At 37.3% G+C, this 16,376-nt stretch overlaps 1 protein-coding gene across 4 annotated transcripts in view; it reads right to left on the reverse strand.

Moving 5' to 3' along the window:
• Window positions 1–16,376, reverse strand: part of ATP2B2 (ATPase plasma membrane Ca2+ transporting 2) — a 330,044-nt gene that overhangs the window by 111,160 nt on the left and 202,508 nt on the right. For 3 of the 4 annotated variants that reach the window (XM_077821230.1, XM_077821229.1, XM_077821228.1), the window contains 4 exons: window positions 15,291–15,332; window positions 13,401–13,565; window positions 9,611–9,825; window positions 7,375–7,617 (listed from right to left, as the gene is read on the reverse strand). In XM_077821230.1, coding sequence (XP_077677356.1) covers window positions 7,375–7,617; window positions 9,611–9,825; window positions 13,401–13,565; window positions 15,291–15,332 — 665 coding nt within the window. The remainder of the gene's footprint in view (window positions 1–7,374; window positions 7,618–9,610; window positions 9,826–13,400; window positions 13,566–15,290; window positions 15,333–16,376) is intronic. The other variant, XM_077821231.1, reaches the window with a different exon arrangement.

The following is a 16,376-nucleotide window of genomic DNA, read 5'->3' on the forward strand; positions in this document are numbered from 1 at the left end:
CTTATGAGGAGAGGCTGAGGGAACTGGGCATGTTTAGTCTACGGAAGAGAAGAATGAGGGGGGATTTGATAGCTGCTTTCAACTACCTGAAAGGGGGTTCCAAAGAGGATGGATCTAGACGGTTCTCAGTGGTAGCAGATGACAGAACAAGGAGTAATGGTCTCAAGTTGCAGTGGGGGAGATTTAGGTTGGATATTAGGAAAAACTTTTGCACTAGGTAGGTGGTGAAACACTGGAATGAGTTACCTAGGGAGGTGGTGGAATCTCCTTCCTTAGAAGTTTTTAAGGTCAGGCTTGACAAAGCCCTGGCTGGGATGATTTAATTGGGGATCGGTCCTGCTTTGAGCAGGGGGTTGGACTGGATGACCTCCTGAGGTCCCTTCCAACCCTGCTATTCTATGATTCTATGAACACACCCACCCTGCCTACATGCTCAGCATGTTGGGATTGCTTGCCCAAATGATCACTTGTGGCTGGTGTTGGATCCTCAGTCTCCTTGTTATTGGGGCAGGAGTAATAAAGGGTTGTTATCCTTGTTGTATGACCCGAGGGCGGCAGAACTGTACCTGGCATACCCCAATGGAGGGACTCACCCTCAACTGAACGGCACTCGCTAGGCAGGGGACATGGGTTCCACATCCCAATGAGTTTAAAGAGGGTGGGGACAGGTAGTTGTGTCTGTTGGTGTGGGCTCTCTTTAAGGATCCTAGACCCCATTTGATCCTTCCTCTCTATGGTATAATAAAAGAGCTAATTTAGATTCAATTGAGAGTCTTGCTACACGCTGCAGAGCTAAAAATCACGGATACCTAGGTCTACAGATTAGACCTACTTTGGGACAGTGTCTCTATTGCAAGAGACTGCCCAGTGTGCACCAGCAGTGAGGCTCCCCCATTAACAGCTGAAATCACTGAGAGCTGTGTTAATATTTATGAACTCTAGTTGCAGTGTTTTCCCAAATTAATCCTGAGTTAATTCCCTCCTTTTATTAAAAGTTTTTGCTATACTCAGACTCTGTGTTTGTGAGAGAAGAAGTACTGCCTCTTAGAGGGGCCCAGGGGGTGGTGTGTAGTTGTCCCAGGTCACTGGGTGGGGGCTATAGCCAATTTTGTGTTGTACTGTTGAAAAAGAACCTCCTAGATACTGAACCCGGCCCTTGTTGCTGCTGGCTCCACCTTGCAGAAATGTATTCTTGAATAAGAAATGCCAGTTTTGACTCATCTGAAGAAATTTAATTTGAAAATATGTAATTATCTATGGAGCGTGCCAGTATATTACAGTGACCATCAGTAAAAACTGAACATCGACAGTCCTAGGTACTTACAGTAGCCATAGTATGCAGAGCAGGAGAGACTGTAGGACAAGATATACAGGGGAGTAGTAAACATTGAGTAATTAGTAATTCCTTGCTGGTGTAATCATGCATTCAAGTGTACCGTTTACAAGCAGTAGGTATGTGTTTTATTGTTCTCATGACAGCTAGGGGTTTCTGGTTAATAAAGGATGGAAGTGATTTGGATTTGGTAATCTTTCAGACAGGAACATCATGTCAGCAAGTTTATATTCCTTCTAAAGATCTTGAACCTCCAATACAAGATGAGCGTTCAACAGCAAACCTCCTTAAATTTCCAGTTTGTCACCTGCACAGTGATTAAAATTAATGATGTAATTTGTACAGAAAATATAGAAGTGCATCTTGGAAAGATGAAATTATGTAAATGACAGTAAGTTGCTACTGAGAAGTCACTGGTTAGGTCCTTTACATGGAATGGCTATGCTGATCTCGATGTATCTGCTCTCCTCTGATTTAAAAAAAGTTTTTCAGTACTTGATTCACTGACCTTCAAAGTAAAAACAGTCTGTAAAAGAGAAGCATGTTTTGTGTACTTAGCATGTCTCAAGTAAGTTAACTTCTGACAGAAGAACCACCATATGCCCTTACAGATAGCTATTTTTGGATGCAAATATTTTTCTCACAAATAAAAAGATCGCTTCAGTTGGATTCCACTTCTATGTTCTCAACATCCACATACAATTTTCATTTATTCCTGTAAGGCAGCTAATTAATTTCCTATTTTGCTAAAGGCTTATTTTCAATTATTTACACCTTTCCCAAGTAATCACTTTCTGAGATGCAATTCCTTATGCTAGTTCTCAGCCCAGAGGCAATTTGCGCGCATGTGTGTGTAAAAACCATGAAGAGTGTCCATTCAGGTATTCTGAATTAGACTTTTTACTAAACGTAGGTGCACTTTTTGATGGAACAACGCTACCTTTTCTATCCCAGTATTTATTTTTACAAGCAAACCGCTAGGCTGATATCTCTAGAATTCCTTTCAATATCTAGAAAATTAAAATTCAGTTTCTCAGGGCAATTTTTAACTCTCTCCACATGTACATACATATTTTAATAAGATCTTTCATTAGAACAAAAAAAAATCTAAATCACGCCTTCATCTCTCACCCAGAAGATCTTCTCTTTTATATAAGCCCTTTGGGGGAAGACCTGTCTTCATATTATCTTGTACATTGCAAAGGATGCCATTGGAGCATAACCAAAAATAAATTACAGCAACAACAACGGGCAACATTACACTATTAGATAGATGATATCATGAAAAGGAACTGCATTTTTTCTCTGTACTGCCACTCCAGTAAACTTGTACACATTCTTTAAATTCTGTATTGGTTTTACGTTTCAATTGTGCTTTTTTCAGTAACTAATTAGAGACTCCTACCTATTACAAATATTTAAATGGTAAATACATGAATTATTGAACTAAAATTTAATTCTTCCAGAGCATTAATAGAAGGAGTTGGGTTTGTGTGTTTTACATTTCAAATCATATTTTGGCAAAATTACACACGCTTTAGTGTGTTAGAGAGGGAAATTAAAGTTTTGCCCTTTCCCTTAGAAATATAACATCTATATGTTAGCTGGTAACAAACAGCACAGCTCTATTGTACCTAGTAAATGACATTCTCTGCCCCCAAAATTGTACCATCTGATTTCAATATATGGGGCCAGATATACTCAGCTAGTGTGAATTGGTGGAGCTCTATTGACTCCAGTGGACGGGACTTATGCAGCACAAACTGAGGCATCCATTGTCAAGACATAATAAAGAAGGATTTGGTTGGTGAAGTTTGGCCTGAGCTGAACACTACTAACTTGAGAGCTTACTGGAATCTCCATTTAACAGAGGCCTATTATACCATAAAGTAAAGGAGACATTTACCATAAACATATCCACTGTGATTCTAAGAGGGGAATGAATACCTTTTTGGTTAAAATCAAACTTGCATACTAGTACGTTATTCAAGAAAAGTTATGGCTGCTAGCTTAGACCAATATTAGCACTCTTTATTTCCCAGCAACTCCGTGGTATGCCAGTTAGAAGTACAGCTACTCAAAGTGCAATCAGAATATTCCCAAAACATAGATTTTGCTTTCAGATTAATAGAAGAATTAAACTAAATCCCCTCTACAGTTTACAAGCAAAAGTGTATGAGCTGTAATCTCTCTGGGAAAACATCTCCGAAAGTGGTCTCATAGTTATTCTGGAAAAAAGGCTTTCTGGAGATTAGCTTGAAAACAGCAGTAACATTGCTCCGAAGTGAACTGAATGCCAATTTAGTTCATCCCATATCTTGTTCTTAAAAATATTATAAAGGGCTAGATTTAATGGTATTGTAACTCTAGTGGAATAATTTGTCTCTGATTTCTCAGGGAAGTGAAAATATTTTATCCCAAGCAGTGACATTGTTTTCTTTTTGTATTTTTATCACTGGCTCTATTGCTCTTTAAAGAAAAGATGACGTGATGGCAGGGCTGGCTCTAGGTTTTTTGCCACCCGCAACTGCCCAAGGAAAAAAAAAAAAAAAGGGATAGCCGGAATGCTGCCCCAAGCACATGCTTGCTTTGCTGGTGCCTAGAGCCACTCCTGTGTGAGGGGGAACTCATCATTACTCGTTCAGCGGTGTATCTTGACTAATTTTATGGTCCAATATATAATCACTTAATGTAAGTTCACACAATGTGCAACTTGAAGAGTATATAGATCTGCATAACTATTAATAGAACAAGCAAACTTTCATCTTTGTGACATAATACACATGCCCTTTGGGTGTCAGCTGATACCCACAATTTCGTTAAAGTATGCTCAAAGAATGTGTGACTAAGTATGCATTCTGAACAAGCAGAAAAAATAATCTTGGACATCTGGTCCTGAAAACAAACCTCTTTATGTATTTTATACCAGACCTATTTATGATCTAAATAGAATGAGTGCTGTGGAACAAGGACCTTAAATTTTCTACATCAGAGCTGAGATCTTTGAGACACCTTCCCTTAAACATGTCATAAATATAATCAAAAAATGAAGGTAACTGCTTATAATACAGTTGTGATTCTCATTGAAGTCCATATTGTAATCACTGAGCTTATAAGACAGATAATCACCGCTGACAAACAGATAAATCCAAATACTGGCGCTATATAAATCCTACAGTGGAGATAACAATTAAGGATTTACCTAGGATTTCATCCATTTATCTGTTTTACAGAGAAATAGAGTTTATGTTCAACCCAAAGCTAAAATGAACTGAAATGATAATGCATAGTGATTTACCTTTTTCAATGTACACACATGATCCACTTTAATCAGGAGCTATGAGGTCAAAACTTGGCCAGGAATACAAAATCATATTGAAACTAAAATGTGATTACTGAATTACACTGGATAGGAAATTAATTTTCATCAACGAGGACGTCACTCCAAGAGAAAAGGGAAACATTCATTCAGTTTGTCCAGGATCATTAGTATATCGCTTTGGAGAACATATTGCTGTCCTATTACGCAGTACTCTCACACAAATATTATTTCCAGTATTAAGATGCTAGGAAACTTTGAACTGGCACAGAATTTGGATAGAGATGCTTCTTCAACATGTTATAATCTCGACAATTTAAAATGAAAAAACAAACCTAAAACGCAAAGGACATGAGATTGACACTGCTTTCACTCTACCAGTAACACCTAATTCAATTGCCAATTTACTCACAAGCACCGTTGCACACTTCTTCCACACTGCCTCTCATCGATGGGAAGAACTTCCCAATGAAATCCTCTTCAGTCCTCCCTGAAAGCCTACCTCTACAATGATGCCCACACACCTCTATTGCCTGGCAGTCACTTCTGACTAGTAGGCGCTCTCAAACAATTTATTCAAAATGCGTTGTTACTTTTTACAGTTAACTTTTGTCCCCCGTCCCAGTTTGTCTGTATATTTATCTGTGGCATCTTGTCATCATCCTGGTTTGACAGCTCTTTGGGTCAGGGACTGTCTTTGTTCCTCTTGTCGGTATCGTGCCTTGCGCAATGAGGGCCTGAACCTAGGCACTACCACAGTATACAAATAATGAAAAAGCCGATCACACATACCACAAGCTAATGGGGTGCTAAGGTACTGAAATATATTTTAACTCACATATCAGCCCCTTCATGGGTTCTGAAGTCTTTAGCATACAGGACTAAAACAACCTCTCAAAGCAACAAGGAATATCTACCCTGTCAATCACCAGTGATCAAATCACAGGACAAAGACAGGACAAGACACTCCCATTCCTAGAGAACAATAATAATCATATGCCATGTACTAGAGAAATGAAACATGTAAGATGGTGAGATCCCTGTAAAGACAAAACAGAGATGCTCTCAGTATCTCCATCTATTGTTGTTTATCAAGACTAAGCTCCTCTCCAGATCTGGCCCAGTGTTAGGAAAAAGTTGAGTCAGATCTCTCAGCTCAGACATGTCTGTTTATTTTTAGTTTTATGAAAGCCACTGCATTAAAATGCTTGCTCTGAGTGGTGACGCAGCAGGACGTACATTTACACTAAGCCAGTTGAGAACGGAAGGTTGAAATTAGTCAGGTCATCTAAAAATATGGCTCAGGGTAGCAGAATGTTATACTTCCATTGCTCAAAGACTCTAAAAAGAAGTAACAAAAATACAGACCCTTGCTGCAAAAACACTTTCACCATAAACATACTTGACAACCACTGAGATTTCTGTCAGGCTTCTCGACAAACTCCTCTTCCTATAAATGGTTATTGCTAACTAATGCCTACATATCATCACTCCTAAAAATCATGCCAGGGATTACAAGAGACACAGCATTTTGTTAACGAATTCTTAAACAAAGAAAACCTTGATTTGGATTTAGTAGCTCACCAGAAATTGGACTTCTACTTTCTCACGTTTCTGCAAATATACTATCTCTGTCTGTATTTTGGCTGACAGCTTTTAAAATCATATTAATGTGTATTTTGGCCACTCCAGGCAGTTCAGTACAAACGTGCAAATAGACAAAAAATTATTTCATAAGCCTAAAAAAGCTTCAGTGTACTCTATAAAAAAGTTTCAGGTTATAGTATTAAGATTGGTCTCAAGTTGCAGTGGGGGAGGTCTAGGTTGGATATCAGGAAATGCTATTTCACTAGGAGGGTGGTGCAGCACTGGAATGGGTAACCTAGGGATGTGGTGGAATCTCCATCCTTAGAGGTTTTTAAGGCCTGGCTTAACAAAGCCCTGGCTGGGATGATTTAGTGGGCGTTGGTGCTGCTTTGAGCAGGGGATTGGACTAGATGACCTCCTGAGGTCTCTTCCAACCATAACATTCTATGATTCTATGATTGGAATAAAAAAAAAAGCATCATTTGCCCTTTCAAATGATAAATAAATTGGGGCAGCAGAAATCAGAATTTTGTAGCCTCCTCCCATATAGTGGAATCTACAGCCCCTTTAGATATCTGCTCCTTCCAGAGTGTCCTCCTTTACACACTGAGTTAAATTCATCATCCATTTAATTTGGAATGAATATCCATTAATCCCACCAATCTAATTCTTCATATTTCAAGAATTAAGGTCCCAATCCTGCAAAGTCTTGTGCGCATGAGTAATTTTAAACTCAAATAGTCTCACTGAAGCCATTGAAAACTATTTGTGCAAGCAAAGTTACAAGTGTACAGCTTGGACCCAGAGTCACATATTGATTCAACAATATCAGAGGTTTCAGCATATAATGTGGCCCTTGTTTCTGGGACCAGGCATGGCAGTACTCATCCCTCCAATAATCAATTGTATTTTTTTTAAGTTATAGAACAATGACTGATAAAGAATATATGGTAACATTTCCATTCTTAAAGAAAGAAACAAAATTTGTACATTTTTGTCCCTTCTACTCTCATTTTGGGGACCTATTTAATATTTCATGATCAATGACAAGTTATTGAAGTATTAACAATGCTTCAAAACCCATTCAGCTTCTCCTGCCACATTTCACTTGATTGACTGCAATAAGCCTACTTACCAGAATTTTTGTAGTATAAGCACTGTTGATGGCAATTGCATTAACCAGCAAGTCGAGGGTTTTGCTTGGTAGAGAATCTGGGTCAGGGATCTCTTTGTAGTGGGCATCACCAATGTAGGCTTGTACTACTGTCATCCTGTTGGTTGTTAGTGTCCCTGTTTTGTCAGAGCAGATGGCCGTCGCATTACCCATAGTTTCACAAGCATCTAAGTGGCGGACCAGATTGTTATCCTTCATCATTTTCTGATGGAAAGCAAAGTAAGAAAGCCTCAAAAATTTGCTATGACAGATTTTTAAAATCTCTCATCATAGTAAAAATGCATAAAGTTAGATGTGACTATTAGAGTGTAGTCACGCTTGTTTACCAATGTGTCAGTGTAGAGAACATATAGTAGTCACCCCTTAAAATGCTTGCCAATTTTGCTTTTGATGAATGGATTTGCAGTGTACCCATTCTAAGGAACTGCTTGAATACCGATATAACATTATTTAGCTATACAAAACATTAGCTAAAACAACAGGCCATTTTAAAACAGCGATCACTGTAAGAAATATTAAGCACTCATGTAATTTTATAAGTTTTTCTTAAACTACTACACAGATTTTTGTTTTCCTTCAGCCAAGCACCGTAATGGTAGAGATTTAACAATTAGTAATTAACTGTTTAAAAATAAACTTCCTGCCAGATCAAAATTTGCAAATACAAAAGAGTGTAAATAGAAGCTAAATGACAACAGCAAGCCTCAGATGAACCCAAAGCTACCCACCTGTAAATCAATTAATATTATTTTATTTTAATCTTGAACTGAACTGCAGTACTCTGAAAATAATCTGTTTTAGTAAACTCTTTTTATTCGGCTGCGTTAGGCTCTTTTACAGTATTTCAAATCCCAGTATTATTAGATTTGTAAGGTAAAACTATATGCTCTTGCATCATAAAATGCATTATCATCACCGGGGCAATGAATTTTACAAAAATTTGCTACTGTGAATATTCCACAGTACGGCTGTGATCTTTACCCTTGTGCCAATCTGTCATACTCTTACTCAGAGTGGTCCCTTATCCCAAGTGAAGTCCCACTGAAGTCAGTAAATCTATTCTTTGGAGCAAGGTATCCCGAAATGCAAACAATGGTGTATCACAATCTGGCCCTATGTGTGAGTATGTATTTATGCAACTGATTTAACAGTTGATTGCAATGTTTAATGGTTAGCACACAGGGCTGTTTGGACATGTGGGCTCTATTTCCAACTTTGTTACTGCCTGGCTGTGTGACAATGTGGAAATCACTTCACATCTTCATGTTCTCTGTGCCTCAGTTTCTCCCTGTGTAAAACGGAGATAACAGAATTGTCTACCTTTTTAAAGCGCTTTGAGATTCTCAGATGAAAGTTTTATATAAACACAATGTGCTGTTAGTAGATTAGATTTCTAAAGTAATCTGAGAATACAGAGTTTGATAGGGGAATAATCTACCACTCCAAAATCCGTAATCCCAGTTTTAATTCCCTTAAATTCCCTAATGGAATCATTTACATTAGCTATGGGCAACTATAACAGCACTTAATAATACACACACAAACACATGTGGAAACCTCATGTCTCAATGTAGAGAGTTACTGAAGAGAACAAAATCCTTCCCAAAAACTATACTGATGCAGCAGGGAATAGGAAGATAAACAGATATTATATACAAAAAGACTGTGCTTCTCCCATTAATAAATTTTCACAGTGAATTTCTGAGAGACTGTCTTCAATAAGTTTCAGAGTAGCAGCCGTGTTAGTCTGTATCCCCAAAAAGAAAAGGAGGACTTGCGGCACCTTAGAGACTAACACATTTATTTGAGCATAAGCTTTCGTGAGCTACAGCATCCGATGAAGCGAGCTGTAGCTCCCGAAAGCTTATGCTCAAATAAATGTGTTAGTCTCTAAGGTGCCACAAGTCCTCCTTTTCTTCTTGTCTTCAATAAGTAAATGTTTTTAGTGTTTGTTTAGTACATTTTTCTGCAATGCACATTTACAGAAACGTCAATACATTTATTTTGTTGGAATTTTTTACTTTGAAGTACCTTTAATATGTTTAAAGAAGCTTCAGTCAAAATGCACATTTTGATTATACTGATGTGTGATCCAGCTTTCTACCAGCCACATAAAAATTAAACAGTGAGTCAACTGCCAAACTAAAACATATTGAGAGTTGGTTGAAAGAGCTCTTTTTTCCCCCCCACTGCTTACCTTAACAGAATAAGCCAGAGAAATAGTGACCGCAAGTGGAAGTCCTTCAGGAACAGCAACCACAAGCACAGTAACACCAATGATGAAGAACTTGACAAAATATTGAACATAAACAGGAGTGCACTCGGGCAACCACTGCTTCTTGTTGACAACAAAAGTGTCAACAGCGAAGTACAGTACCAAAATTATTACAGTAATGGCAGACATCACCAAACCTGAAACACAAAAAGTAACAACTATTTTTAACTACAGGGAGCAATAGTAACAAATCAAACCATTTGCAGTTTGTACCCCACACTTTTATCTAATCTGATTTGAACCCATGCTCTTAGGCCACAGGGAAAAAAAACACATCAACAACATTCAATTATTGTGAATCATATAAATGTAAGATCAGGAGACCGTAGTCCATAGATAAAGTTTTAAAAGGAGCTTTTGGGTTATTTGTTACATTCTTCTGAACTCTATACTACACCTGTGTGTTATCACATTTATTTTTAAACACCTCTAGCATCAGCATCTTATTGATCACCCTTGGAAAACTGTACCAACTGCTTAATTTAATAAAAGATTTCCTGTTGTCTAAACTAAGTCTTCCTTTTTCAATTGCAGGACATTATCCTAACACCACCCTATTACAACAGAATTAACCTCTGCCTGTTCTGTGCAGTTACCTCTCAGGTATTTACACACCATCTCCACATGCTTTTTTTTTTTTAAATAAAAGCACATCATAATAGACCTTGGCGAAAGGATCTGTTGTCTTTGATTTCTAACATAGTTTGTAGAAAAATAATCTGTTGAACCAGCAGCTGGGCAAGATTGCAAAGGTAAAAGTGAATTTGGCTATAAGGACAAGTATTTACATATTTTATAAAAATAATAAAATAAACAGCAGTGTTCTCAAAGTGTTGTTTTGTTCCCAAATGTTAAGCATTTGACCGTGATGCACAGCACTGTGCAGAAACATGACATTTCATACGCAGTAGGAAATCTTACCACCAAAAAGCTGCATTCACTCTATCATTCAGATTTATTGGCCACACATTAGTCACTTTTTTAAATACGCAAGAACTAGGAAGCAGTTTGGTCATTTGGAATTGTTATAATACTCAAAAGGTAAATGTATTCACAGTTAGCTCATAATTTGCTACTGTTCTGAAACCAGGGCAACTATAATTGGTGTCATATGAACATGTTAACCTTAGATTTAGGACGGATTGTAAATTGCATTTTTGTTCACTAATCAGGACTACATGATAGGCCAAAGGAACCAAGCAGCATACATTATTCTAACTTGTATCAGGTTGACGTGTTTAATAACATGGCAAATATTTTAATACTTCAGTTATTTTAATACATTTATATAAATCATTTAATAACTTTAAACTAATGCACAAGTTTAAAAACAAATAAAATATTTTAAAGCAATAGAATATTCTTCTAACTAAGGCACTCTACCAAGAACACTTTATGCTCCCTTCTTCTTGTCCCAGCACTGAAGAAAGTGGGCCAAGTCACAGACTTCTAGTCAGCAATTTATTTGGAGCAAGTGCTTCTTCTTATGTTTTTGAAAATTCAGAATTAGGCACAGGATATCTGGCTATGGTTGTGATAAGATAAACTTTTTTTTTTGTCCCTCCACTGGAAAGGGTGCAATTTCATCAACAGTTCCCATTTCCATCAGTGGAAAGAGGCAATTGGAAAATTTTTCTATTTGAATTTTTATTGTGACATTTGGACCTCTTAACTGACACATAAGAAGCATGCAGTGTAGCTATAGTCATGTCAGTCCGAGGATATTAGAGAGACAAGGTGGGTGAGGTAATATTTTTTATTGGATCAACTTCTGTTGGTGACAGAGAAAAGCTTTCAAGCCACACAGAGCTCTTCTTCAGGTCTGGCAAAGGTACTCAGAGCATCACAGCTAATGCAAAGTGGAACAGTTTGTTTAGCATAAGTAGTTAGCACATATTCTAAGAGACCATTCAAGGTAGAGTGGCCTGAAGAAGAGCTCTGTGTGGCCTGAAAGCTTAGACTGCTCTGCACTACAGACTGATATCAGTATAACTACATTGCTCAGGGGTGTGAAAAATCCACACCCCAGAGCAATGTTATTATACTGACACAACGGCCCGCAGATACAGCGCTATGTCAGTGGGAGAGCTTCTCCTGCTGACATCGCTACTGCCTTTCAGGGAGGCAGATTAACTACACCGATGGGAGGGCTCTCTCCTGTCAGCTTAGAGCATCTTCATTAAAGTGCTGCAGCTGCGCTGATGCATCACAAGTGTAGACTTGCTCCTTGTCTCTCTCACCAACAGATGTTGGTCTAAGAAAAGAGATTACCTCCCTCACCTTGTCTCCCGATGTATGAAAAAAAAACATTTGTGACAATTAACAGTTAATATTACTAATATTAATATTAGCCAGACGGAATACTGTATCTGAGTTTTACTGTAAACCCAATAATCATGGGCCTTCTAGAAAAATCTTGTCCCTCAGAGTGTTTGCTTCTCTTTTGTTAGCTTGGTAAAGTGGTTATTTTCCTTTATAACCGTAACATTTATTAAACAATGGGCCATATTTCCAAATGTATCATTACCATCATTTGAAATCTAAATACCAAGACAGCCTCAATGATTCTCTGGAGTTTGTGTATTTGAAAGATTTATTCAGCTATGGCCAAATAACTACAGCCTTCATAGTTCCATTGTAAAGTGTTCCCAAATTTGAATCAGAAAATTTAAAGAGCATTTGCCTTCTATGTATAAGAAATCAAGTCAAAATTGCTCCTACTATGCCAAACTGCCTGATCATATGGGGCAGGCTCAACCAATCTGGGAAATTAAATATGATGCGACTGAACTGCTTTATACCACATGACCTATCCCAATAAATTAACCTGTACTAGAAATACACAAAAGAGAGTAGCAATATAAAGTTTGAGTATATCAAGACAGAGCAAGGAAACTGGTGCAACACCGACAGACCCTGGTCGTTGGCAGGTAGGATCGAATCTGGGACCTTTCGAGCTTAGTGCATGAGCCTCTGCTGCATGAGCTAAAAGCCAACTACCTGCTAGCTAAGGCTGTAGAACAGACTCGTTAATCTCTCTCTCTCTCTCTCTCTAAGTCGTCTCGGTGCCATTAGATGGGATAGAACACCACACCCAGGTGGTGTGTGTGGGTTACACTAGCATTTGTGGAAAAAATAGAGTGAACCACTGAGACACCATGGATGCAGTTGAAACTCAAACTAAGGCTGTTTTTAAGTACACTATCATCAGCAGATTTATTTTTCATCCCCCCACCCCCTTTTTTTGTTGTTGAAGGAATGGAATAAAACAGGTTCAGATTTGGTAAAAAGCTACTGTGGGGGGTGGAGGAGAAGTGGCAGCGAAATTACACCAGAATCCATTGAGGGAGAAGAGGATCTGGCTCCAAGCCTGAGACGATATTATCCATTTTGAATGCACATTCTCAGGCATCCTGAGGGGACAGGAAATTAAATATCTTGTAATTACTGCACTTGGGAACACTGGCTATGAGAAACTGCAGTTCACTTTGATTCAAATATTCACAACAACCCAAGTTGTTTAGAGCTTCTAGTTTCTCAGTTTTCAAAGTATGCACAAAAACGATCTTAGGCATACAATTCTAGAGTACTGTGATAATTACTTTCTTAATATTTTAATAAAACTATCCCTTTTCATAATCATTTGCTTTGAAATCCTATAACGTGATCCTCACCACAGCATGCTGATATCTAGTTAGTTACCCATTCATACCTGCTTTGCCTATTTGGACGGCTAGTTTGGTCAGCTTTCCCTGGAGGACAGATTTCTCTTTCTTGTGCATACTAGCCTTCTTCTTTTCTTTTTCATCTCCCTCTCCTCCTTCTGCACTCTTCAGTGGCTGCATCTCCATGGCAGCAGCACCATCCTGTTGCTTGGCTAACAATGCAGAAGAAAACCATTACTCCAGAACTTTTAACCAACAAAATTTCTAACCTTTTATTTAAAGAAAAAATCTCTGAAGTTGTTTATTCATACTAAATTCAACTTGTAATAGTCCCACATGCGTACTGGTAGTAACATGGATGATTAATTATGAATATATGCAGTACCCTGATCCTGTATCCGGATGTCCATAAGAGGCTTTGCTCATCTGCACAAAGGTCTGCTCATTTGCAGGATCAAGGTCTGAGACTGTAAATTCTTTGGGACATATAATGTGACTTTATAGTGCCATCTACATTTATAGCATTCAATACCTTCTTACTATTAATAAGAGTGGGTGTGTGCACGCGTGCACGCAACCCCTACAGACATGCCAATTGTTTTACAAATAAGAATACCTCAGTACTTTTTAGATAATCCCAGAGTCTGAAAAATTTCAACATCTATCGTCCCTCTGACTATGCCTTCTAGCACAATTAAAAAGTATCTGTGTAGTCATGCGCCCCCAAAATCTTTATGAATAAAATTTAGAGAAATAAAACCACTCCCTTCCTTCAGGAGAGATGGACTTTTATGGTACTGGGATTGGATAGGAAGTATAGAGGGAGTACGCAGGGGAGTAGAGAAACCGTACCGAGTATCTAAGGCAACAATAGTGTCTAAGGCAAAACTGTCTTTTTTTTAAAGGTCAATCACCTTCCTGTGTGTGGTCAGTGTGGTAGATAGAATAGATTATATGAAATGGAATGAAATGAGACAAAATCATTCTACCACATTTTGATATACATCATCATTTGTATGAAACCAGATTAATTTAACTAGGAGATTGAAAGGCTCTCCTTTGTTTTAAGTCATTATTCATGAACTGTCCTTCTATTTAGTAGTCATCTAGCATGACAGAGTTAATCTCACTAGTTTCTATTCCATCTCACTCTGCAGGAGTGCATTTAAATAATTCTCAGAGGAAAAAAAAAACATCTAACAGTACTTATTTTGTTTACTTGGCAGGTTCTGAAGTAAACATAGTTAATGATCTCTTCAGTATAATGAAAAAGCAATTAAAACTTTTCCACAGAGAAAGAAAAATATTTACATTAATTTCTCCCTCAGAATATACAGTATATTAGAAACAGCTAACACTCTTTCATTTTCTTATTATTCAACAATACCCATGTATTTCTGTTTTTATATTATGAGCCAGATCAAATTGCATTAAGATTCGCTTTTGCTATTGCTACATGTAGTGTTATTTACCTTCTCCCTGCAAAGAAAAATACATTTATACAATGTCATTAGCTAGACAAAGCAGACAAGACTTAAGTAAAAATAGCATTTGGAAATTCATTAGCAATAAATAGTATATCTGGTTTTGTAACTTGCACAAGAAAAAAATGAATTCAGAATGAACTTTGTAACACACACATCTTCTATATAAATGGTGAATTTGAAACACTGATTTTGTTAATCTGTTTAAATTCCGGTATGTGAAAAGTCTATATACTACAATTTATTTTTTCTTGCATTTCCAATATTTCCCTGACCTTGGTTCACAAAGTGTCTACTATTCATTTTTCCCCCCACATTTTGCCATCACATTGTATGTTCAAACAAATAAGAAATTTCCCCCACACGTCTTCAAATTATTTTATTTGCCACACAGAATCTATCAACATGCTAACCATAACAATCCACAACCTGCTTAGTATGAAAGGAGATTACCTTTATTCTGGCTGTTCTCCATATTCCCATCCTGCATTTTGCCTATATGATGAAGAATTGTAACAGACAACAAAGAACAGACAATAAACAGTCATCACACTGACAGAACACCACAATGGGAATTTAAATAAAAAGGGCAGACGAAAATAATGAATGTGTTTCACATACACATTTATGATCAACAGGCATTATCATAATGTTTTTATTTAGATACATAGTTGGACAAACTCAAAGAACTGCAACCAAGTCCAATATTCTAACAGCTAAAATAATCCCAGTCTTGTTTCCTTTATTGAAATAAAAACAGTGGTGCATATATTTTGGAAAAATGAACTAACTTCGGGAAAAATATAATAAAACATTCAGTATGAGCTAAAACTCAAATAGTACTCTCAAACTACAGTTTCATCCAGATATGATTTAGTATATGGTTTTACAAATGAATGCTAAAAATTAATGCTATGATTTAATTTTGATAGAAACAAATTATAGTAATATTTATAACACCAGCCTTGATTTTAAAATTGACATATTGGAATTAAATATCCTGGAAAGGTGATATTACTCAGCCAGGAAATGTTTTACCCTCTGTAACTCTGAATGCGAACTGACTAATTCAGACACTTTGGCAGCCTAAATCATAACTGGCCAGTTTCAAGTTGCATACAAGTCTTGGAAATGGGAGGCCTTGTGCATCTTCTACAGCGACACGACCATTTCTCATATGGAAAAGATCAACATTTGAGTCTATGAATGTTATACCCACATGGTGAAATACATTCTCATCTTTTGTTGGCTGCTGAGTGTTCACAATACTTAACATAAAAATTCCACTATGGAAGCAGAGTAGTGAATACATTTTCATGGCACTTTTGGCCCATTCTTCATATTAAATAGACGGGGAGAGTTTGCCAAAAAAAATAGCCATTAATTTTTGTTCCTTAGATATTATATTACAGCTGAAGTCAACACATAGGTGGACATCAAAGAAGCAGAAATTATGCTTCAACTAGTTTATTAACTAACTCTAGGTACTACTGGAACACATATTTGTTATAGTAACATAATTGGGTGGCTAAGAAATAG

The sequence above is a fragment of the Eretmochelys imbricata genome, chromosome 7 (genome assembly GCF_965152235.1).
Source record: "Eretmochelys imbricata isolate rEreImb1 chromosome 7, rEreImb1.hap1, whole genome shotgun sequence".
Classification (NCBI taxonomy): Eukaryota; Metazoa; Chordata; order Testudines; family Cheloniidae; genus Eretmochelys; species Eretmochelys imbricata.